Genomic DNA, 25,361 nt, shown 5'->3' with positions numbered 1-25,361 from the left:
CTGAGTGGTGCCGTCTGCTGACCGGCACTGCCCTAGGCGATCCTGAGGGGACCGCAGTCGCTCGCAGTTGCGCAGACCCACCCTGCGCCCGGCCGCCGGATCTCCGCAGAGCAGGACCCGAGCCGGCTCCGCCCCCACTTCCGGCCGCTTCGCCCCACCCACTCGCGTTGCCGGATGCTCTCCTTGGCCTCGCTCCAGGAGCGTCCCTTTCCTCGGCGCTGTCCTTGTCGTTCGCGGCCGTCCAGCTTCCCTGGAGTGCTTTGTTTGCGACGCTGTCGTATAACAGCGCGCTTTACGGCAGCGGGGACGGGGCGAGCCGGCGCCAGGGCCAGTCGGGCCGGGAAGCAGGGAGGGCGAGCGAAGTTGATGCCCGGCGGCGGGGCGAGCGCGGCGTCTGGCCGGCTCTTCACCACTGCGGAGCAAAGGGGGGCCCGGGAAGCGGTGGGGTCGGCGTCCAGGAGCGGCCCGGGGGGCCCCGGCGGAGGCGGCGGCAGAGGCGGAGTAGGCGGCTCCGGGCCGGGGAGCGGAGGCCCGGGGGGCCCGGTGGGCAGGATGAGCCTGACCCCGAAGGAGCTCTCGAGCCTGCTGAGCATCATCTCGGAGGAGGCGGGCGGCGGCAGCACCTTCGAGGGCCTGTCCACCGCCTTCCACCACTACTTCAGCAAGGCCGACCACTTCCGCCTGGGCTCGGTGCTCGTCATGCTGCTGCAGCAGCCCGACCTGCTGCCCAGCGCGGCGCAGCGCCTCACCGCGCTCTACCTGCTCTGGGAGATGTACCGCACCGAGCCGCTCGCCGCCAACCCCTTCGCCGCCAGCTTCGCGCACCTGCTCAACCCCGCGCCGCCCGCCCGCGGCGGCCAGGAGCCCGACCGGCCACCGCTCTCAGGTACCTCCCCAGGCCGGGTGTGCGCCGCGTGGGCAGTTAGGCGCGCACCTTTCCGTCTGCACGTCTGGGAACTCACCCGCCAGGGGAATCAAGTGTCCTTTTGGAATGATCACCTCACCCGGCCCCCGCGCCAGTAGCTCAGAAGTATGGAGAAGTGATAGTTTCATTACAAATTCATGGCCCCGAATGTTATTCCTCTGAACTGTACAGGCCGTCGAATCTTGCAGCTCAGTGTAGGGCTTGACATTTTTAGTGCCTTGAATACAGTGCGTTCTTCTAAAGCCCATATGACGTGTGCGAAGTTATAACTAAGGACGCACTGGATTTGCCAACGGTTTTAAGTCTCAGAGAAGTCAACTAAGAACCCGACGAAGTTGTTGGGCGGAAATAGACAATAAACAGTATTTAAAGACTTTGCAGGTGCCTTTCTTGGTCTGTTAGGTGTCCCTGGATAATAGAAGGTAGTCTCAAATTCACATCTTGATTAGAAAAGGTATGACTACTGAACATTACGTAATACGTATAAGGGCAGCATTGGTGAGATCAGACCAGCAGGTTAGGTGCAAGGTTGCTTTTTTTTTTTTTTTTTTTAAGCTCAAGCAGGAGATGGTTCATGAGGATTTACTTTGGGAGAAGACTCACAGCCATAAGATGAGAAAGGCGCAGAGGGGATGGTGATGAGTGATAAGGGGACATGGAGCATTTAGGGACCAGTGTGGTGAGGGACGCAGATAGTTAGAAGTAGGAAACAGTTTGATCTTACAGTCCTCAACCAGTGAAAGAAGGGCAAACCACTGTATAGATAGGGCCTGCAGTGAGTCAAGGTGAAGGCAGCAGATTTTGAGGAAGTACCAGGGGCTTGTTTTGTGGTACAGGAGGGCTTCTACGCTTTAAGCTAGTTGCTCTTCCTACCTGGAAACCCCTCTGGATCTAAAGCATCTGTGATTAGTTTCCCACTCTAAGAAGGGCCACCTTTGTGTTGGACTGAGATGCCCTTAGGCTATAAGTATACTTAACCTGGCTTTCAGGAAGTTTGTGGCTTCCCAGAAAGTGAATGCACTACCCTAGGGTGCTCATAGTAGAGGAGGGGGACAGTGTGGGATTTAGGTCAGAGAGCCCTTTGAATTCTGACAGGCAGGTTAGGCTAAGGAACCCTGACTTACATAATGCTATTCTCAAATGGCATTGAGTCTAAACCTATATCTAGTCCACAGACTGCACTGTAAACATAAATTTGCCAAGGAAGGGGAGGCAGTTGCCAGGGAAGGAACCCATGGATGGGTTATTTAACCTCTCTGTGCCTTAGTTTCCTCATCTGTAAAATGCAGATCATCATAATTCCTAGCTGGTACAGTTGTTATGATGAATAAGAGGATTTATAATAAGTGTTACCAGTCATGACCATTGTTAAAGTAGGTAAGGGTGGTGTGTAAGTACACAGAAGAGGAAATACCAGTGCCAAAGCCCCCTCCTAGAGCTTCTGATAGTGTACATTTAGAGCGAACATGTAATGGGTGTATTTTTAAAAAGCTTTTCTTTTGATTCTGAGCAGAGTCAGAGTTGATGATGTATCTGGAAGTACAAAATATGGCTTCCCCGCACTCCAGAAGCTTGCAGTTTGGTTGGAGAGACCAACATAGTGTTAACACAGTGTGGTAAGGGGTCTACTAGACATCGCATACAAAATCCTGTTTGGTAGCACAGAGGAAGACTGACTGACTGTGGAGCTGGAGAGATTCTCAGAGGGAGTGATATTTTTGTGGGATATTGATTAGAGATGAGGGTGAGAGGTAAGAGTGTGGCCCTGTATTGTTGAAGAACTGGGTGTATTCACAGAAGCTGAGAGGTTTTGTGCAATTGAAGTGTAGGGTACATGGATGGGAGGAGAGTTCAAGAGGTGAGATTAGGAAGATGAGTCAGAACCAGATTATGAGGGGTCTTGTAATGGTGTAGAAGCTTGGCTTTAATTCATTGTAAACAGATTAAGTAATATGATCAGCTTTGTGCTCTAGAAATACAGTATAGCTAAATGGTAAGGGGGAGTGCAGACTGGGTAGTGGGTGGGCAGGGGTCAAAAGTGGGAGCTGGGAAAATCAGGAAGGCTGTCCTGTAGTCCAGGCAAGAGAGGAGGGGCGTGGGAATGGAGCTGAGGGAACACAGTCTGGTGACATTGCAAGCAGTAGGATAGATAGGTTTGGTGAGCAAGTGAATATGGGACAGACGGACGGGAAGGAACCTTCAGCATTATGGGAATTTCATAGCTGCACTGCCTATTGAAGCAGGTGTGTGAAGTGTGTGAAGTGTATTCGTGTTGCTGGTGATTGCTTCCTTCTCTTTTTTTCAGCTTCTACATCAGTTGCTGGCAGCAGCAAAGAAAGAAAAGCATTTCTGAGAACTATAGTTTTTACTATGTTTTTGCTTGTATAAATGAGCTTTAGCGTTTGTAGGAATTGAGGCACTTCAGAACATTGAGTTCTTAATAGCTACAAAAACTTTAAGCTTCATTAATAGTGCCACAGATCATAGAAGTTCAAATGACGTACTTAATTACATAGTTTATAAATAAGTGTACAGCATATATTTGGTTAACTGAAACTTAATTATAGTTTATTTTTTAAAAATATGTGGGTTGAAACAGCAAGTAACAAATACTAATTTCACCAGTTTAAAGTTAAGTTTTAAAAGTAGCCATTGGAGAAATTGTTATACATTTTTGTTCACAGGATTTTTACCTCCTATAACTCCACCAGAAAAGTTTTTTCTTTCCCAGCTGATGCTGGCACCCCCAAGGGAACTCTTCAAAAAGACGCCTCGCCAGATTGCATTGATGGACGTTGGAAACATGGGCCAGTCTGTGGACATTAGTGGACTTCAATTAGCCTTGGCTGGTAAGGAAGAATCAGTGGTTGGGGCATTATTGTGTGGTAGGTCACACAATATTAAAATGAAGGTCTTTGTAACTGTGCTAAAAGGTTAGTATCTTCCATAAAAAAAGTAGTTTCAGTACTGGATCCTAAATGGAAGTGTTTATTTTTTGATGCTAATACAACATGTAAATTCATTTTCAGTTTTTACTTGAATTGATTGCTTTTCCAAATTTAGAAGAATGCTAGGTAAAATATAGTTTTTTAAAAAAAATTGTTTTAGAGCCAGCCCCGTGGCTCACGCGGGAGAGTGCAGCGCTGGTAGCACCAAGGCTGTAGGTTCGGATCCTATAGTGCGCTCGCTGGCTGAGTGTGGTGTAGATAGCACCAAGCCAAGGGTTATGATCCCCTTACCGGTCAAAAAAATGCAAAACAAACAAAAAAAATTGTTTTAATTGGAAGATGTAATACTGTTAAGGTGTCAGTACTTCCCAAAACAATATACAGAGTCAGTGCATTCTTGTTAAAATCCCAATAACATTTTTTGCAGAAATAGAAAAATCCATCTTGAAATTCAAGGGCATCTTGAGGGACTCTGAATAGCCAAAACGCTATTCCCTTGGCATCCTTGTTGAAAGTCATTTGTCCATGTATAGGAGGGTTAATTTCTGGGTTTGCTATTCCATTCCATTGGTCTGTATGTCTGTCTTTATGCCAGTACCACACTGTTTTGATTACTGTAGCTTTGTACTAAGGTTTGAAATCAGAAAGTGTGGGACTTCCAACTTTCTTCTTCTTTTTTGAGATTGTTTTGGTATGTTTTGTGTTACATATGCAAGCAAATGAATGAGTGCTCTTGAAGTGAACACCCTGTCCTGACAGAAAAAAGTAGGAGGACCTTCTTGAACGGTGGTCAGAGAGAGCTTCTCTAAGTTCTGGAGGATAAGAGGAGACTTCTTGCTTGCCTGCTCTAGGCATGGGTCTTATCACTTATCACTTGAGAGTGGTTCATTTGGGAAATTCTCATACTTGTATATAGCCAGATTTGTGAACCCTTGACCTTGTGATAAAGTGAGCTGCAGTGTTAATTCTGACAGTGCCCATCTTTCTTAAACTTCATACATCTGTGACATTTAGCTTCTATATAAGGCGATAAGTTCTGATAAACTTTTTTCTTTGGAACATTCTGAACCTCACTTTTTAACTACTGGGTTTTAACAGTATAACAATGGTTATTTTCTGAGAATCTTTTTAAGACTTTTAAGGTTGAAGGTACACAAAAGTTCTTATTAGCCACTAGTGCCAGATATAATGTGATAATAGAAATAAAATGATTATTTTCCTAACCAAAGATAGTTTGAAAATTGGATATAGAGATGATAGGCAATTTCAGTCGTCTTACCTTCATCGGTGATACACATTCTTTATTTCTTTTTTTGGTGGCTGTTCAGTATGGGCATCTGAACAGAGGTGATGTATATTCTGATTAGTCTAACTTAGTATTTAATAATGTGACAATCAAATCAGACCTCCCTGTCAACTTGTGATGACTTCAGTCAGCCTGTGAGGAAGTTTTTGAAGTGTGTCAAGTGCTGAGAAGAATACGAGGGTACTTCAAAAGTTTGTGCAAAAATAGAATTAAAAGGTAAATGAATCTTTCCATGAACTTTTTGAAGTACACTCGGATGTGCCTAGAGTAAGGATTGAGAAATTTGGCAAAGTGGCTAAGATGACTGCTTGCTTTTGTCTAAGACACCCAGATTGAAGATATCTCTAATCCATTCATTTTCACAAGTGCAAAAAAACCCAAAAAACAAAAAACCACACCGCAGAAGCCTGAAATTCAGATGTCTTACTGTGGGGTCTGTGGGTTAAAGGTGTTTTTATGGATGATACAGTTGGTGTTTTAACTTTAAAGAAAAAAGCAGACATGTTAAACGTGAGGGGCAGAATTTTACCGTGTTAACAATGACAGTGTTCATCTCAGAGGTTTTATTAAAAACTCATGACGAACACCTACTACTTACTCGTTTACTGCATAATTTGTCAATTTAAATTTTTTTGTACATCTTGATCAATAGTATGTTATCTAACTTTTTGTACTTCAGCAATCTGAGATGAAAAAAAAATCTCAGGATAATTTTAGTTAGCATTTTTCTTACTAAATGAGTGAGGTCGAACGTCTTGTCATATGTCTAAGGAATCTTTTCATTTGTGTCAGGCCATTTTTCGATTTGGATGATGGTTTTTTATTGACTTTTATAGCTCTTTATTCAGGAATTTTTAGCCCTCTATGCTTTTAAAATGACAAAATCTGAAATATGGTACTTCATAAAACATGCATTTACATTTTAAGGAATTATAAAAAGTGAACCTGGAATAACCACCATTCAGGTTAAGAAATGGAATACTTTGGGGGCCTAGAGGCTCCCTGTGTGTTTTTCCCAATTGCTGCCCACCCTCACCCGCATCACTAACCTGACTTTTGCGATGATCATTCATTTGTTTTATATCCTTCCCTCCTATGCATGCCTATAGTTGTACTTTGCACGCCCCGGAACTTTATATACATGGAATCATACTGTATTTATTTTTATACTTTCCTTCTGTTGAGTGTATTTGAGAGATGAAATCATGTTGACGGTTCGTAACTGCAGTGGTTGCCTTTTGTTGCTATATGGTATATTCATATGGCGTGATAACAAGTTCTTTACCCATTCTACTGAGGCAGATAATATTGCTATGAATATTTTTATACATTCTTTTGGGGTTCCTGTGGAAGTGTTTCTTCTAGGTGGAAAGATATGCACATGTAAAAGTTTATTAGGAAATGTCAAATTATTTTCCAAAGTTGCCATGCCATTTTTATTCCCAGTAGCAGCGAGTAAGTTACCTTACATCCTCCTCTGTGTTTGATAATGTCAGTTTTGTTAATTTTTGCCAGTCTTGTGGGTATGTAGAAGTATCTTGTGTTTTAACAAAAGTTTTCCTGGTTCCTAATGGGATTAACTTTTCAAATGTTTATTGGCCATTCAAGCTTTTTTTGTAAAATGCATGTTAAAGTCATTAGTCCATTTTTAAACGGGTTCTTAATTTTTTTAATTGGATTGTAGGAGTTTAAAAATACATACACACACACATTGAATGTGGCCCTTTGTTTTCATGTGTTGCAGCTAGCTTTTCCCCAGTTAGTAGCTTGTCTTTTCACTCTCCTTGTGGTGTCCTCATTTTAAAATGCCTCCTATTTTAACCTTTTTCAGAACGCCAGTCTGAATTGCCAACCCAGAGTAAAGCTAGCTTTCCTAGTATTCTCAGTGACCCAGACCCAGATTCTTCTAATTCCGGATTTGACAGTTCAGTTGCCTCTCAGATCACGGAAGCTTTAGTCAGTGGACCAAAACCACCTATTGAAAGTAGGTATATATAAATTAATTTTATTTCTTGGTTTTATTCTGTCAGCATCCTTTGGGACTTTTCAGTTTTTTGAGACATCTTACTATTTTTGTTGCTACTTAAACTTGAATTTAAAGTGAAATTGCCTAGAACATAGCAGGGACACTCAGTGAAAATGTTTCTTCATTAAAAAAATTACATACCAAGTTGTTTATTACATGTCTATCACAAATATACTTAAAGATAGAAATTCTCTGATTTTACTGAAATGAGTATTTTTGTAGCTTATTTTATTTTATACCTCTTTAGTAATCTTATCACTATTGTTACCGTCTCCATTTTAAAGTTTTACTGATCTTATAGCTCTTAATTTACTTTAACTCAAAGAATACACCTGTTGAATTTGAAATGATATAACTGCATCTTTTGTGTTTTAGTCTTCTTTGTGGCTTGAGTAATGAAGCCATGCTTTCTGCTTAGAGATAAGAACATGTTCTCCATATTATTGTGTCACCATGAGTTTGAAACTTACACTGTGGCCTTTTATTCCATTTGGTTTACAGTAGATCTCTTGCATAAACGGGTTTAATATTTGAAGTATCAGCTAGTCACAAGTGTGTGGGAGGCCCCTGGCATGTAATGGTTCCTATTTAATATTTGTTCAGACAACTTTGAATTGTATGGGTCACCATGAAGGTATGTGAGAAGCAAATCACTCACAATAAGTGAGTCTAGCCAAACACCAGCATCCATCCCCACCTCACATAAGCAGTACTGTTCAGTAAGTGTTAAGCACTTTATCTGTTTCTGTGCTTGGTCTGAAGAGAGATTCAGATGCTCGTGCTGGTGATGCCAGTGAGGGGACAGTGGAGATGTTCAAGGTCAAGTGATGATTCTTAGCAGAAAATAGATGTTTTCACTTGGTCTTGGCCAAAAGGCCGAGAAGTGATGAAAACAGATGTTTTCAATAAGCTAAAGAGAATGATCCCAAACTTGGCAGGGGCTAGGATCCATGGTGGGAATAAGCTGCCTCCTGCCCGGTGTGGAAACCAACGTGAGATGTGAAGTTGGTTCCACAGAAGTCCTAGCCTGCGTTTACTGCAGTGGGTTTGTAATTGAGGGCTCAGTCTTGTTTTATACAATAGTTAAGAGTTGAGTCACTTCATTTTCCTGTGCTACTACTACTGTTTTATGAAAATGAATATAATTATTGTGAATTTGCATTTAGAGATTCATGAAAGTCTCCAGATTCATTTGAAAACATCGAAAGTTAACGATACTTTTTTTCTCCTGCCATTTCATCTCCACATAATTTGTTACTTCAAAGTTAAAAGATGCAAAGATAAAACTAGTACAAATGATAATGGTCTCTGAACAAAATAGCAGTCACTAAGAATAGGATGAGAAAGGACAAAGACTTAGCAGTCTAGTAGTCGTGTCCTTTTCTGTTGAGCAGTCCTGCTTGAATTCAGTTGTCGGGTCATGGCCGTGCTTTCTTCTCCTCTCCAAAATGAATGGATTTGCTCTCTGGCATCATGCCGTTACATCATTTTTTTTGTTTTCTTTGTATTCTGAGTGAAACCCTGACTCTCTTTATCATTCCTGCTTCTGATTTTGAATTGTGAGAGTTTTACCATATTATCCTTACTGAAAGAGGCGCTGGTGTACTTCGTTAAGTGCAGTGTGTGTGAGGTCTGTGCAGGTGTTAGCTACTGACAGAAGCAGTCAAACGTTACTCCTCTCGTTACAGGCCATTTTCGGCCAGAGTTTATTCGTCCACCACCTCCCCTCCACATTTGTGAGGATGAACTGGCTTGGCTGAATCCCACGGAGCCTGACCATGCGATCCAGTGGGATAAGTCCATGTGTGTCAAGAACAGCACTGGTGTGGAGATCAAGCGAATCATGGCCAAAGCCTTCAAAAGCCCCTTGTCTTCTCCACAGCAAACACAGGTATGTATTTGTTGAAAACATTCTCTTATCCTCACACAGGTATGTATTTGTTGAAAACATTCTCTTATCCTCAACATTCTCTTATCCTTATGAGTTTACTTTTGTTTTTCATAAAATGGTAAATGGTCTAATATTACTGTCACCATGAGCCAGCACTAGAAAGTCTTAAAGGTTTTTTATCTCTGAAGCTTTGTTCTGCCTTTTTCCCTTTTGGTAATTTTGTTCTGGTGGGGCAAAAAATCTGACTGAAAATTTCTTCGTGATCTGTTTGTCTCCAGGAGAGGTGAGATAGGACATGTCTTATTTTTTGGCACCCTGTTCGTGCTGTGTACCAGCCAGCCACTTTACACACATTGTTACATTTTAAGCTGGCATGAACTCTTCTAAGGGTTAGTGGAATTCTTAACCTTTTTGAAAGAAAGTGAGCTGAGACTCCGGGTACTGTTCAAGCTTTGTAAAAGGAAAAGAATCTTCCGGGCTGCCCTCAAAATGGGGGACAGCCCCAGGTGTGGGCGTAGGAGAGCTTATATAGGGCACCAAGGGCTGGCTGATACCATCAAGGAGGGGCATTATGCTAATGTGGAAGCTATGCAGCCAGGGTGGAGAACTGTGCCCTGCGGAAGCAAAAGCGTTTCTATTTAAGTCAGGAGACTTCTCATAAATGGAAGGGGGGAGGGGTTTGACGCTGGAGTGGAAGACAAGGCCGGCGGCTATTTTGTGCTTATTGTGTGCAGGTCACGTCCAAAATCCATCATTCCCGCCTTTTAAGTATAACGAGAAGGGAAAGGAGGCAAAGGTCTCAGTCTTCTGAGGCTAATTCCTGCTGGAGATGGGCGAAGATATGGAAAAATAAAAGATTTATGTTGGCGGGCAAAACAATTAGGTGGCGGGGTATTGGTTTCATGTGGGAAGACTGTATTTCTCCAGGGAAGGGTCACTGATTCTGAGGAGCTGATATCCTCCTCACAGGAACAATTCGGCGAAATTTTGGTTTGTAAAAGCCTGTATTCGTTCCTGCAAGGAATTAGAGAAGCACCAAAAGAGACAGGGACCAAAAAGTATGATGAGTCCCAGCACAGTTAGGGGTCCTGGTAGGGGCATAAGCCAGCGTGTCCAAGGGTTCAGTGACTGGGGCCACCCCCAAGGTGTGTTTGTGTTTTATAACCCTTTGCATCTGCGATCAGTGCTTGCCTTTAAATGGTTTAAGTTATTTTGGATCACCCCGGACTCATTTACGTAATAACAGCATTCCTCCCCCAAGAAGAGGCAGGTGCCTTCCTTCTCAGCTATAAGGAGGTCAAGGGCCCCACGGTTCTGTAAAGTGACTGTTCTGTAAAGTTACTGTCGCAAGTGAGGTGACCTGTCGCTGATGGGAGGAAATGCTGTCTATACTTAGTTCTTCTGAGAGTTTTTGATAGAATTGAGAGGCAGTAGCAGGGCCTGCTTTGCCAGTTCCAGTTGCAGGAAGGATCCCTGCCCCAATTAAAAGGTACAATTAATACCCTACGGGAGCAGGGGCACTTCCAGAGAGGGAGGGGCTGAAGTTAGTCCTAGTCCCGTCTCCATCCGTCCATCTGTCTGGACATTGATGTCGGGATGAGCCAAAGGAATATGCAAGAAATCGAAACCAATTGAAATTGTGTTGTGGGGGCAGGCTACAGGATAATGTAGTTTTACAAAGGAAGTAAATTTCGGTTTTCGGGCAAGGATGAGGAGGGGGTAAGTGAGTGGTAGCATGTGGTGTTAGGCAGAGTGTGGGCAGGCCCCGCACAAGGCTGACAGTCCCCACTGAGGTGAGATTAGAGGGAAGTGAGGAGACATTTGTGGAAACATTGTGGGCTGCATCGACAGGGAGGGGGTGACCACAAAAAGTTTCTCATGAAGTGGGAGACAGATTAGTCACTCGGGGACCAGTCTGAATCGTTGAGGACTGCATTGTCCCTGTGGACCTGGAACCTCCATGTTCCAGGTAAGGGGGAGCATTGAGACAGGAGGAAAAACACGGGAAAGATGTGAAGGGAAGCGGACCTGCAAGAGTGAGAGGGTAATCGCCGGGGGAAAGATCATCCTTCTTTTGGGATTGAGGGAAGAGCGGGGGTCCTGGAGATTTTCAGTTTTGTGGGTCCTAAAATGGACAAAGTGTAAGGAGATGTTGGGTTGGGGGTTGAGTAGAGGGACCCCTCTGGCTTGGTGTTAACAGATTTTTGGGTAAAGTCTCAGGTGCTAGTTTTACCAAGGATAAGTGACACAAAGGGGCCTTTCTTAGTACTTTTACTGCTGTGGGGTGTGAGAAGTACTGTATAAGGCCCTTCCCAACATGGTGAGAGGGGCTTTGGGATTTGGGTTTTAATATACACTTGCTGTCCCGGTCTCAGTTTAAAGTCTGAGGGAGTGGTGGGGAAAGGATGAGGTAATAGAAGGTTGGCCTGTTCCCGAAGATCCCTAAGGAGCGAAAGAGTAGGGAGATACTGTCCTAAAGGTGATGAGCTGGAAGGGAGAGGTGTGAGTGAAAGGTGTACTGTACATTAGTTCAAAGGGGTTGAGGCCTGTGGGCTTGTGGGGCAGCCCGTAGGCGAGTGAGTGCTAGAGGAAGAAGTTGGGTCCAAGGGAGGTGAAGTTCCACGGACAACTTGGTGAGGTGTGTTTTTATGAGGTGATTGGGGCAAGCCAAAATGAGGGATGATTTCTGAGGTGAGAGTACACGTTAACTGCTGAAGTGCAGGGAAGAGCCTCAGTCCATCCTGAAAAGGTATCTACTAATGTTAGAACATAGTGTGTCCTTTTGTGGGGAGGCACGTGAGTAAAGTCAATTTGCCAATCCCGCCCAGGAGTGTATCTTCTGGCCTGGTGGGTGGGAAAGGATTGGAGCAACGAGTACATAAAGGACAGTTTTGAGTGATTTGTTTTTGTAACTTGGTCATGTGGGGAGAGTAATGTAAGGGCTGAAGAAGGCGTAGTAGGGGTTCATATCCTGTATGAACTGAATTATGGAAATCTAAAAGGACTTGTTCAGCTTTTGTGGTATGGAGGACATAACAACAGGAGAGAGTGTACCAGTTGTCCTTTGTTTGTGCTCCCAACTGTTGGAGGTGTTGTATTTCTTGGAGTGTGTATTGGGATAAGGGCATAGGGGCCATGAGAAGGACCTGAGCAGGAGAGGAAGAGTGGGGGCCTGGTGATTGAGCAGCCTGTTTTGCAGCTACATCCGCCAGTTTGTTTCCCTGGGCTATGGGGTCATTGGAGGTTTGGTGTCCTCTGCAGTGTATAACCGCAACCTCCTTTGGGAGTTGTGTAGCCTCAGGAAGTATCTTGATAAGATGTCTGTTTTTTATGGGCCCTCCCTGTGTGGTCATGTATCCTCTCTCCTTTCATATGGCTGTGCAGGAGTGTAGGATGTGGCGAGCATACTTAGAGTCAGTGTATATGTTGACTCATTTGTTACTTGTTAGAGTGAGAGCGTGGGTCAGGGAAATGAGTTCTGCCTGTTGGGAATTGGTGTTGGGGAAGTGGGGTATCCTCAATAGCTTGTGTTAGATTACTATGGCATAACCCTCCCTGGGGGCAGGCGTGGAGGTGGCACTTGTCATCTATGAACCATGTATGTTGGGGCCGCATGATGGGATGTGGGGAGATTTGTGGAAAGGAATTGAGAAAGCGGTCTAAAGCGTCCATGCAATTGTGTTCTAAGGGTCATGAGTGTTTTGGGATGAGAGTGGCTGGATTTTAAGGGAGGGCAAGGTTTAAAGGAGAACTGGGAATTTTCAATGAAAGTAAGGTGAATAAGTTGTAGGTAGGAAGGGGAGAGAATTGACATGGCCTTATGGCTGAGGTGGTCTTGATTGTTTGGTCAAAAGTTAGTTTAGAGCTTTCTTGTGTTAAAAGGGTGGCTGCCGCCAGGGCCCATAAACGGGGGCCCATTCTCGAGCTGTGGTGTCTAGTTGTTTAGAGAGGTATGCAACAGGGGAGAAAATATCTCCTGCCTCTTGTCCCAAAACCCTGACTGCCAATCCTTGGGTTTTAGTAATGTATAGGATAAAAGGATGAGATAGGTTTAGGAGAAAGAGAGCTGGGGCTGGGAGGAGAGTGGCTTTTAATCGCTGGAAAGGAGAATGAATGGGCTTTGTGGGATCTAAAGGAATGGCAGTATCCCCTTTGGCTGCCCCATAAAGTGGTTTTGCTAGCACGCCAAAGTTAGGAATCCACACGTGGAGATATCCTGCAAGCCCCAAGAAAGAAAGTATTTCACCCTTTGTGGTAGGAGTAGGGAGTTCAGAAACTAGACTTTTGTGATCCACTGTTATTTCTCTGGTGTTGGGGGTGAGGTGGATTCCCAAATAGGTGACTGAAGGAGAAGAAATTTGGGCCTTGCTGGGGGACACTCGATATCCCCTGGAGGCCAGGAAATTAAGGAGAGCAACAGTGTGGGCCTGTGAATCCTCATAGGAGGGGCTACAAAGCAGGAGGTCATCCACATATCATATTAAACTGCTAGAGGTTGGGGGAAGTTCAGATAAGTCTTGAGCTAAGGCCTGGCTGGAAAGTGGGGGCTGTCCTGAAACCCCTGAGGTAGTACTGTCTAAGCAAGTTGCTGGGAACGGTTTGTGTCAGGATCAGTCCTGTGCTAAATGGTACGAGCCGTTAGGCTTTATAACTGGAAGGATGGGTGTATTGAAAGGTGAGTGGGTCGGCCATGAGAGATGAGAAGAAAGGAGTTTGTGTACGACGGGTTTTAAGCCTATTAGGTGTTTGTTAGTGATGGGGTATTGTGGGACATCATGGAACAAAGAGAGGTTCCCCAGTTTAACAAGGATAGGGGAATGATGCATAGCAATGGAGGGAGAAGTGTCTTCTACTATGGGATTAACCTTGTCCGATGGGGAGGGGAAGGTGGAAGCCCCAGGGGCCAGGTCTGGTGTGGCCTGTAACAGAAGTAGTGTGGCTGGAGTTAAAGTGTTTAGGGTAAGAGTAACTTTGAGTTTGAAAAGAATGGCCCATCCCAGTAAGAGGGTTGGGCATTGAGGCATTATTAGGAATTTGTGTGTGAATTGGGTGTGATGTAGGGTGCAGGAAAGGGGTTGAGGGTCTGTGGGTGGTATCTGATCCCATGACCCCTACTGTTGTGATAGAGAATGGGATTGTTGGTTCTGCATATTCAGGAAGAGTAAAAGTAAGTGGCCCCTGTATCGATGACAAAAGAGATTGGCTTACCTGCTACAAGGCAAGTTACCCTGGGCTCACGCATGGTGATCTCCGTGGGGGCCTCGGGCCCTGGCCATTGTCAGTCCTCCTGGGCAAAGCCGAGAAGCTCTGGTGCTGATGGCCGTGAAGCCAAAGACTGTGGGTTGGGGACTGGGCCACTCCCTCTCTGGCGAGTGGAACAGTCAAACCCCCAGTAAGTTGGCTGTTTGCAGTGAGGACAGCGCCCGGGAGGAGGCCTGGGGTTAGGATAAGCCCATGCTGAGTGGCCTAGTTGACTGCATTTGAAGCAGTTCCCAGGTGGCTTGCCTCTATAGGCAGCCAGCTTTGGAGTATGTGAGCCTTGGATGGCATTAGCCAGGAGCTGGTGTTTGGCCTGATCTCTTTTACAGTTTTTTGAATATCAGGGGCAGATTGTAAGAGAGTGTAAGAGGGCCATGCCTGCAGAGGAGTTTGGGTCTATATGTGTGTATTTATGTAAAGCCTCAGAGAGGTGGGTTAGGAACTCGTTGGTATTTTCAGTGGATCTCTGTGTGATTTCTCTAAGCTTGTCATAATTGACTGACTTGTGAGTAGCCTTTTGGAGGCCATGAAGTAGGTGTGTGATCATATTATCCTGGATATCCGATCCCCATGGCCAGTCTGGTAGTCCCAATTTGGGTCTGTGCAAGGAACAGCAATGGCTCCCATAGGCTGCCTATTATTTGGAGCATGTACCTCATCTGCCTGTTGTTGATCCTTGTTGATCCGTCATCCAGACCTGTTCCCTGTCCTTGGGGGACAAAGTAGTAGTGAGGATCCTAAAAATATCATGCCAGGTGAGATCATACGACTAGGTGAGATATCTGGAGCTGGAGCTGAGGTGGGGTTGTCACCTGACTAAGGGGGAGGAGAGGGGGGTTGGGTGGCTGAGGACAAAGAGAGAGAGAAAAGGTGAAGGGGCTGGTGAAGGATTTTGAGCATACTGAGGTAGTCGAGGTGGCCTGTACAGGGAGCAGAGTAGTCTGATGGATTAAAAGATTAATCCGAGTCCAGAAAGGGGAAGTCGGGCATGAGGTAGGAGAATTTGAGACGTAGGACAGTTTTGACAGAAGAATGCGTTCAGAGATAGGAGAAGGCCTGAACAAGGAATTTCTCCAGTTTTTGCCATTCCAGTGACAAAAGTTGTCAATTTCTGAGAGTATCTAAATCTAGAGTGCCATCTTGTGGCCACTGGGATCCATTGTGACGAGGTGTTTGATTTTTAATGTCTCCCTGGAGGTGGAGAGGTTGTCCAGGAGACAGCCTGGAGGCGGAGGTGTAGAGCATGGAGTACAGTAGAAAAGAAGACGTTTAGGTTTGGATACTGAGGATCCCATTTCAAGGGTGAGAAAGGAAATGGGCAGTCCTCGTGTAAGAAGAGTGCCAACAAAGTGCATCCTTTTTGCTGTCCACCTTCTTTTCGAGAGAGAAAAGCCACTGACCAGCTAAAGGAGTGTCCTCCAATAGCTGGGGGGTACGAGAAAGGTTCCTTTGGCCAGGCGCCTGGGCTTCGAGAACGAGAGAGAGCACAAGTCAGGGGAAACTGAGATGAGAGAGGACTGACCCATGACTCACCCTGAATTGAGGCTGATGTTGGATGCGTTGGTCTTAAACGGCAAAAGGAGAGAGTCCTGAGTGTACCTGGTTCAGCAGGTCCAGGAAGGGTGGATGGGAAGGGCCAATCATCCCAAGAGAGAAGGTATTGTCTGACGGTCCAGCCAAAATCATTCTCGGGTTTCAGCACCATAATGAAAGAAAGTGAGCCGAGATGCCGGGTACCGTTCAAGCTTTATTAAAGGAAAAGAATCTGCCAGGTTGCGCTCAAGGTGACGGGCAGCCTGGGGCTGCTCTCAAAATGGGCGACAGCCCCAGGTGTGTGGGTGGTAGAGCTTATATAGTGCGCCAAGGGCTGGCTGATACCATAAAGGAGGAGCATTATGCTAATGTGGAAGCTGTGCAGCCAGGGTGGAGAACTGCGCCCTTACAGAAGCAAAAGGATTTCTGTTTAAGTCAGGAGGCTTCTCATAAAGGGAAGGTGGGGATGAGTTTGGTGCTGGAGTGGCTATTTTGTGCTTATTGTGTGCACAATGGCGCCGGTCACATCCAAAATCCATCACTTTTATAGAGGAGGAAGACAAGGCCTAGGGAAGGTGAACTACCCCCATTGCACAACTGGTTCGTGGTGGATTTGAGATTAAAAATAGCTTCCACTGCCCAAGTATAAGACTGGTCTACTCTCCTCAGGGAAAGGCTAGGCATCTTTGTGGGAAGTTTCTGGTTGGTGAATTTTATTGTTTGCGTACTTTTGAGTTAGAGCTTGTCAGGAGATATTGACATCTTCTGTCCAGTTTACCATCAAAAATATTTTTTTCAAATTCAGGTTATTAATAGCTATCCTTATAGTTGGTTTTGCATATTAGACCATCCTGAAACAGTCCACTGTGGAGCATACAAATAGGTAGAGAAAAAAGTATTGAAAACTTCAGAGAAAAACTACTCATTTGGCAGGAAAAAATGTTTTTGAGGATACCTGTTTGAATTAGAAAGTGTGGGTGTGACTTGAACTGTGAAATCCTGCACGCTGATGACTTGTGCAGGTCTGATGACTGCAGCAGGTCAGCTGTCCTACCTTCTGTCCTACCCCCTTCTCAGGGAGTGCTACTCTCTACCTGGGTGGGCAGGTGGGGCTGTTGTTTCGTTGATGTCTCTTAATCCTACATGGTTTGTGCTTTTTGGGAGAACTAGTTGGTAATTAAGATTATTTTTGGTTATAGCAGATGACAGAAAAAAAAAAAATCTACAAGGGATTTAAGGATGATATTGCTACAGTCCGACAATATTGTATCCAACCAGACAATATTGAGACTGGTTTCATGTCCAAGAGGAGGAATCACTAGCATACTTATAGATTAGTGTCTACACAATTCAGATGTAAATTAAAAATGTCAAGACATGATGATCATGGGTTTGAGGGAAGAAATATATGAAGTTTGTTCAATGCAGATGACTTATAAGCTTTTTGTGTAAAAGACTTGTTTTTTTGTATGCAGGAAAAACATTTCTAATTTGACCTAAGAACTTCTCTCTCTTTAAAAATTTGATTGTATTTAGCTCCTTGGTGAGTTGGAAAAAGACCCCAAACTTGTTTATCATATTGGCCTCACTCCAGTCAAACTTCCTGACCTCGTGGAAAACAACCCTCTAGTGGCTATAGAAATGTTGCTGAAATTAATGCAGTCAAGCCAGATCACTGAGTATTTCTCTGTCCTGGTCAATATGGACATGTCCTTACATTCGATGGAAGTTGTGAATCGGTAAGTTTCCATATTTGATCAAATGTGTGGGGATGTATGGATCCTGATGAAATGGTCAGGAGGGAAAAACTATAATAGGTTTTTATTTTTTCTTATATTGTTAGCTTAATTAACAAGCCAATCATGAAATAATCTGAGGCTTTAGTGTTCATTGTATGTGAATTTAGCATCCATTAGTAAGAACCCTGAGGGTAGGATTTCAGAGTTATTTATCATTAATGGAAGCATAAGTGAAACTTAATTGCTGACATTTCCCTATACACAGTTGCATCTTTTTTATCCCTGTACAAATATAGACATTACATTATTTTTTCTTAGTGACTAACAGCTATAGCATGGAAAAGTGTGGGTGTTAGAGCTGAGAGAATTCTAGGAATGCCCTCAGAGAGATTCCCTGTGCTTTCTCCCAAACTTTCTTGGACTCCCAATCTCTCAACCCTACTGTCTTGGAGACAAAATGCATTCCCTTCTTGATGTGCTCTGTGCAGTGTTGCTTACAAACATATTCTAGGTAAATTAAGAATTATGTGGGCTTGAGGGGGTTAGCTGGGAGCCTGCTATTTTAGTAAGTTGTTTACTTACTGGGTGGCCATAGGTCCAGGTTTGCCTGAGATCGTCCCCATTTAGGGTTCATACCCCCAGCTCCCTTCCTTGTGGTGTCCTGTTTTGGATGATAAGTTACATGGTCCTTCTACTGTATGGGGAAATCCATTCTGAGTGCCAGGCAACTAAACTTCAGTTAGAGCACATGTTTTGAGCACCTGTTTATAAGTTGGAGATTTTTAAAAGCCTACTTAAAACCGGACTGAAGATTGCGTCCTTTTAACTTAATTGGTGAAAAAAGCCTGGCTGGAAGCTGAGTGCAAGCAGGAGGAGAATGCGTTCTTTTAGGGGTAGGAGAGGAGGGAAGCATGAGGTTTCCACGTTCGTGTTTTTTTTTTGTCTTTTTTTTTTTTTGTGACCGGTACTCAGCCAGTGAGTGCACCGGCCATTCCCATATAGGATCCGAACCCGCGGCGGGAGCGTCGCCATGCTCCCAGCGCCGCACTCTCCCGAGTGTGCCACGGGCTCGGCCAGTCCACGTTCGTTTTTAACTTTATCCCCCATCCCTGGCAGAATGGTCAGCCGCTTGTGGCAGGCACGCTGCTTCCTTTCTTCCTCTCCTTGTTCAAGCTTTTGCTTGTTCTGTTAAGTCGGCTCACTCTTTCAGTGGCTGATTTCTGTTCACATGACCCAGCTCTCAGTGTTCACTTTGTCCCCTTCACTGTATTCCTGTAGCAGTTATTGTCCTCACCAGACATTTGGCCCTCGTGTCAGAATTTCAAGGACAAGGCCCTGTTTTTGTCCCCCCAACACCCCCACCCCAGCATCTATCATCTGCAGTTACCCTTAGTTGTGAAATAAGCTTGTTGCCGAACACAAATCTCAAGTGGCCGCAGTGGCCCATGGTGGTAATTCCCTGGAGCACTAGTTCCTCCGTGTCCCATGGAAAAAAGTTTCAGGGTCAGATAAGTTTTTAAAAAGCAGCATGTATTAATTTTCTTTTGGAAATGCATATTTTACAATAGCAAATCCTTTTTAGCATGACCCAGAGCTTGCCAGCTATTTAACTGAGCATGGAATTCCCACCCCTACCCTTTTTCTTTCCTTCCCTTAAAAGTCTATACATAATCCTTTGGAAAATACCAATGTCTTAAAGACTCTGACGTCTGATCCTGAGTCACCACCATGTCTTTTGTTACATCCCAGCCAAGTCTTTTCTGCTGTGTTCCTAAATATGCTGTGCTGATGCCAGATTCCAAGCCTTTGCCCAGATTACTCAGTTATCAAGAATGCTTTTTCTCCTTTGGTTTTAGTTGAAGTCACTTGCCCTTTTAAGGCCTGGGAAAGTCTTCTCCACGTTGCTCTTTCTACAAACCCTTCATTTTAGCATTTAGGTTGGATGTTGTTCTATAAACTTAGACCTTCCTCACAAACACACTGCCTCTCATAGCACTTGTCATAGGGCTTTAGTAAATTGTTACTTAAATGCATATAACTACCAAGGTTATTGGAGCTTGGGAGATGATAGACCATGACTTATGATTCAGCCAAGAATGCTCAGGGCCATAATGCTCAAAAAAAAATTGCTTAATGAGTAATTATGATGTGTAATGCTAAGCACAGACATAAAAAGAGATGTTATTTGTGAATAAGTGGGAGTGACTCTTAGGTTTATGTGCCTAAGTATATTTAAAACTAGGGAATTGGATTATATATCAGGAATTCTCACCAAATGACCAAAGGAAATTTTATATTTTATGGTTGTTTTTTTCAGTGTTAACAAAATTAATAGTCCACATTTTCTAACTTTTATGAAACAGACTAACTACAGCTGTTGATCTACCTCCTGAATTTATTCATCTTTATATATCAAATTGTATCTCTACTTGTGAACAAATCAAGGATAAATATATGCAGGTGAGTAATAGGAATGTTTGTGCATTTTATAACTACCTGCTAGGAAACTGGGCACAGTAAAATTTATTTTTTCTTTTTCAGAATCGTTTGGTGCGTCTTGTGTGTGTCTTTCTCCAATCCTTGATCCGTAACAAAATTATTAATGTGCAGGACTTGTTTATAGAAGTGCAGGCATTCTGTATTGAATTCAGTAGGATACGAGAAGCTGCTGGCCTTTTCCGGTTGTTGAAGACATTGGATACTGGGGAAACACCTTCGGAGACCAAAATGTCAAAATAATACCTCATCAGAACCACCCCATTCGTTCAGCTGTACTGTGATTTAGTTTTTAAAACTCTTAAAACCCTGAATGGATTACTTGTCCTAATGTATATAAATAACACTTTATCTACTAAAAGCAACGTTTTGCTTTCATGATTTTTTCCTTTACATGAATTTTTGGTAAGAACTTGGGAGAATGTGTCTTTTAGGTGTTTTGCTGATGACTATCCGTAGAAGGAACAGTTATCCTAAAAAAAAAATTAATGCAAAAAACAGATGAAGTTTCTTTTAGCACTGAAGAGCAAAGTACCTGTTTTTGCCTAAAAGACAAGCTACTGGCTTCTCATAAATCAGGAATCCAGTTTTCCTAAGGTTCCAATATGAAAAGTATTTAATGAGAGTAAATGAAGACATGCTTAAGAATTTGTGATACCATCCTTGAGGTAAAAGCAGTTGAGTGTTTTTGAATCATCAAGTGGCAAACCTAAGTTTGGTTTGTGAACCTCTTACGCATGTAGCTGGTAACTTCTCATTAAGCATGGTCTGAACCAAGGACATAACTTTACCCTTCTTGTCGTGAGGACTTTAATAGACAACAGAATAAATATATTTCTCGGGCCTCTTATACATATGGGAACTCTTAGAAACCTTTTTCTAGGCTATAATAGCTACTATAGTTTTTTTTTTTCCCCCGAGTTGTTCTGTTGTTAGTCTAAGCCATTTTTTGTTTTGTTTTAAGGAAAAATATCAGTGCTCTGGGAGGTAATAGCACCACTGGGCACTGCTGTGTAAATTGCCTGCTGAGTGGAATCTACCCTCTCCTGTCTGTGGTGGGGCAGATGCGTGTCAGAGAAAAATAGGGCAGCAGGGTGGCATAGTGTGGGCTGTTACCCCCATGGAACTTTAGATAACAGTGCCTTCCATTAAAGTTCTTTTTTATCAGCTCTATTATCTGATGTATTTTTTCTTTAAGATTTGAAAAATTCCTTTTACTGAGGCACTTCCAAAATATATTTATTAGGGAAATAATCTGTTCAACAGGAATTACCCTCTAATCCAACACTTAGCAAAAGTTAAAGGAAACCAAGCCTACCTAGTGGTTTCAAGATGAGTACAAAATCCAATCTTACAACACTGGAGCCAGTGCAGTTCATTTGTGACACTGTATATCTTACTCTTATGAAAGCAAGGGATTTGTAAGTATGTTTGCTTAGAGGAAATAATGACCTGAGCCCCTATCACAGAATGCCTTCAGACAACTAATATGGTGGCAGCAGCACTGGTTCTCTCAATGCCTAGAAGTGTGGGCATTGCTGTTTTGCATATTAGCAGAGTTCATTACTGAAATATTTCTTTGGAAGGGCAATTTCAGCAACTGCCCCTGTTGGAAACAATGCAACTTTAGGTTCCAGGTCCTCCTGATTCTCTGGCGTAACATTCACCTTGCAGCCAACAGCACTGTATGTAGCTCACACCTGAAGGAAGCTGATCTAACATCCATAAGGCATATCACAGCCTTGTTGCACTTATGACAGTAGACAGCATTTCACTACATTTGGGGACCATTTTAAGTAGTGAAATTGCCAACAAAAATGTACAAAAATGGGAAAAATGTGGTACTAAATAGATCATGAAAAGGAAACTTGTTTGCATTTATGAGAGTTGAAACAAGAAGGTAGAAGGGGCCCCTTGTCCAATCTCAGGGATGTGCGTATCAGGCAGTTCAAATTTTTCACCACTCTGCACATGTCTGAAAATGACAGCCAAAGTGCTACACATTACGATTTTGGGGTTACAAATTTTAGTGAGTAGGCGAATTCTCAAATACAGACCTGCAAATAAGGAGGATCGAGATTGCAGTATTGTTTACTTGAAAGAGGAGAGATTTAAAAATTTATTTTAAATAACTTACAAAGAACAATAGTTTTATTTATAGAACATTTTTAGAAAAAATAAAAGTCAAGATTTACATTTACAAGTTTCTTGATTAAACATGTTTAAAAGTAAAAGACAGTTTAACCTGAAGTGTAAGACACTATAATCCTGGGATTCAATAACTGGGTAATCAACTTTTAAGTGTAATGAAATGAATTCGATTTAACTCTCGTGAATAAGACACCTTGCATTCCCGGGATTTTCTAGTTCCAATTTCTAGCTTTAAAAATCTTCAAATCACCTGTTAAAAAGACAGAAATAAGTAACATATTAGGGTAGAAAGAAGTTATTTCAAAAAATTCAGATTTTAAAAGAACAATTCCAATTCTAAGTGTTACTCAAACAACTTTATAGAAATGGTATCACTTTTTTTCTTATAGAACACCTTTACACCTAATTTTAAGTAGCACAGTTTTATACATTTTAAATGAGTCACACACCCATAGAAAATGATGGCTCATGTCTACTTTAAATGACATTTTGAGTGACATCCCTTTAAGATAACATTTTAAGGGTATCTGGAAAATTACTGTGTAAGAAAAACTTTTTACATTACTTGCTGCAATTCTCACACCCTCTAACTACTAAGACATGTTACTGACTTCATTTTACATCCGATCTGTCTTTTTATGCAATCACTACTGTTTTTATCAGGAAGATCCCTAAGACACTCCAAAAACACCTGTATAATCCTGGGATTCGATAACTGCAGTCAGCCAACAAGAAAGTACTGGTGTTCTCAGGTTTCTCATTAGCCCATAAGCCTACAACTCGGGAAAGAATAGACTGCTTTTTCTAGCAGTCAAATGAATGCAGTGTAAACACTTTTTTCAATTCACAACTTATTTTATACTTTGCTGTAAAAAGAGGACAAGTCTCTAGCTGCAGGCTGATTATGACACTGTAGACATTTCACTTATAACCAGTAATCCAAGTACTAGTATTTCTGAAAATGAAATGCTAACAAGTGCTTTAAAACTTTAAAAACTAAGTAGCTAGGAAATGCATAGGTGGCTTTCCTAATTGGTTGCTGCGTCACAGAACACACATTATATAATGAAACTAGCTTTGGTTCAAGTCAACATCCCATCATGCTTTAGTAAATCACAAAGTAGAGTTTATACCAAGCCCGTAAAAACTGCTTTTGACTAAAACATATAATTACCTCAAATTCTAGTAATACATACATGCTGATTTAATTAATCTCAGCCCTCGTTGAGCAAATAAATTTTAACATGCTCAAAAGTCTGTTGCCAAACTAAGCTATCTTACTGAGGAATTTGGTTACACTGGGTATTTCATCCAAATGGGCTCACTTGTACTTGAATGAAGATCTGTTATTTCTATGATTCTAGCAGCCCTTGATCTGATAAGCATATCTCAAGGTACACAGATATTTTCCTATTTGTTCAAGCCCCACTGTTGTCTGAGGGTTACCGATTATTTTTCTTAAAAATAGTTCTGCTGTCTATGGGAATGCCCGTGTTGGCCACTCCCATTTAGAAAGCTCCCCCAAGATAGGAAGCTTTAATCCTGATGCTACTGAGGTCAGGCCAGTGGTTCGCTTCAGGAGATTTTGTCATCGTGCACCCAATAGAGAGCAAACTGCTGATGGAAACACTGCAATTCGGCCTTTTATTGTCATCATTCCTCAGTAGCTGCAGGGAGATATCTTCTGGGAAAGGCTATACGTTCCAGATCCCTAAAAAGACTTACTACCTGCAAAACGGTGCCAGGTTTTTAAACCTCTCTGGCCCTTTGTGGTCTTCTGCTGGGAAGTCAGAACGCCAGTCAAGGCTGGGGAGTCAAGAAGTACACCAGGCAGGCAGGAACTACAGAGAGCTTCTCGGTCATGGACACACTGTCTCTTTCAAACCGCAAAGCTAAAAAAAAATACTGCACTACATTACACGTGAATAAATGGCTTTTAGGACAACCGGCAAGAGGAAAGTGATTACCGCCATAAAGAACATGGCTGAACTAAACCAGATCTCTCTGATTTACTGTCTTCTTCATCTACTTTCCAAGCATCTCATCAACGTTAAAGTTTCAGCAAAAATTCTAGTAATATTTGACCTTTCTTTATCATGTTTATTTCCATCTAAAACAACTTTATCAACAGAAACGTTTTCCTTTCAAAGTACTGAAGAGTTTTCTTCTCCTGCTAATTTCTTTTTGCTACTAAAGACTTGTGTTTCTAGAGATAAGACAATAATTATTCCAACCTCTTCTATTTAGAATTTAGTGTTCAAACATGAATTAAAGGAAGCTATATTTGACAGCTGCTGATTAAGAAATCACACTTTCTGTGATTATTAGAAACAATTTACCTTTGTCTGCCACGGTATTCTTTTTAAAAGTCAGCTTCATTAGCTACTGGGAGGAATTATTAATTAAAGCATTTTCCTTAGTATGTTTCTTAAAAGACAAAGAGCAAACAGTCCACTAGGTACAGAATCAAGGACATATTCTCCTATTTGCATTGAACCACAGAGGGTAGATTTCAAAGATAGTGGCTGTTATGGAAACCTACTTTGAGTCTATCTATTAAAATAAGTGCTCCAAGTAAGATGAGTTTTCTGTTTCAACAGCTCCTCATACTGGATCTGGCCATAGACTTTGCTGCAAACTGTTTATTCACTGAGTACGTTACAATGAGTAGCCAGACTCAAAGTGTGTGTGGTAAATAACTTGAGGAAATAAAATAAACCCTTATATCCTAGATATGGCTACAAGGATAAATTCTTCATAATTTTTAAAATTACTTTTTTCTGAAACATTTTTTCCTACACATAAGGATATATACAATGATTAGTTTAGAAATAACAAAGGACTACAGTTCGACACTCTAAAAAATAACTGCCTTATGCTCCTCGTCCTTCACTTCCAAGAAGTGAGAAAAGAGCAGGGTGTAGGTTTATTTAATCACTTTATAAAACAGAGAACAGTCTCCAAAAGCTTTACAGTAGCCTGCTCCTTTCACCTACTAGTCAGAACAGCAAACAAGAGGTTAAGCAAGGCCATGGTATTAAGTTTGCTTAAAAACTAATCGAGAAAACTGGTTATTTTGTTCCAACA

General features: G+C 42.7%; 1 protein-coding gene and 1 non-coding gene across 3 annotated transcripts; one reads left to right on the top strand and one right to left on the bottom strand.

Annotated features, from left to right (window-relative positions):
* Positions 1 to 309: 309 nt before the first annotated feature.
* On the top strand, positions 310 to 21,287 carry CNOT11 (CCR4-NOT transcription complex subunit 11). Of its 2 annotated transcripts, XM_063078495.1 has the most exons (7): positions 310 to 886; positions 3,610 to 3,774; positions 7,011 to 7,163; positions 8,894 to 9,096; positions 17,425 to 17,627; positions 19,991 to 20,087; positions 20,169 to 21,287. In XM_063078495.1, exons 1-7 carry the CDS (start codon positions 367 to 369, stop codon positions 20,364 to 20,366), a joined length of 1,539 nt encoding a protein of 512 aa, XP_062934565.1. In that variant the 5' UTR covers positions 310 to 366; the 3' UTR covers positions 20,367 to 21,287. The 2 variants fall into 2 exon arrangements, with proteins under 2 accessions (XP_062934565.1, XP_062934567.1); XM_063078497.1 differs by lacking the exon at positions 19,991 to 20,087 and having other exon boundaries at positions 20,169 to 20,310.
* A 2,537-nt stretch (positions 21,288 to 23,824) lies between these two features.
* Positions 23,825 to 23,939, bottom strand: LOC134363476 (small nucleolar RNA SNORD89). The gene has a single exon (XR_010021727.1). It is a non-coding gene; the product is annotated as a small nucleolar RNA SNORD89 (small nucleolar RNA).
* Positions 23,940 to 25,361: the final 1,422 nt, after the last annotated feature.

The sequence above is a fragment of the Cynocephalus volans genome, chromosome 14 (assembly GCF_027409185.1).
Source record: "Cynocephalus volans isolate mCynVol1 chromosome 14, mCynVol1.pri, whole genome shotgun sequence".
In the NCBI taxonomy this organism is placed as follows: Eukaryota; Metazoa; Chordata; class Mammalia; order Dermoptera; family Cynocephalidae; genus Cynocephalus; species Cynocephalus volans.
This window is presented reverse-complemented; position numbering and strand designations above follow the sequence as displayed.

Excerpts from the sequence above, each read along its gene's own strand:
- CNOT11 (XM_063078495.1), top strand. The coding sequence starts at position 367 with ATGCCCGGCGGCGGGGCGAGCGCGGCGTCTGGCCGGCTCTTCACCACT. Across the intron at positions 7,164-8,893 it reads ACCAAAACCACCTATTGAAA|GCCATTTTCGGCCAGAGTTT; the intron begins GTAGGTATATAT and ends CTCTCGTTACAG. Across the intron at positions 20,088-20,168 it reads TCAAGGATAAATATATGCAG|AATCGTTTGGTGCGTCTTGT; the intron begins GTGAGTAATAGG and ends TTTCTTTTTCAG.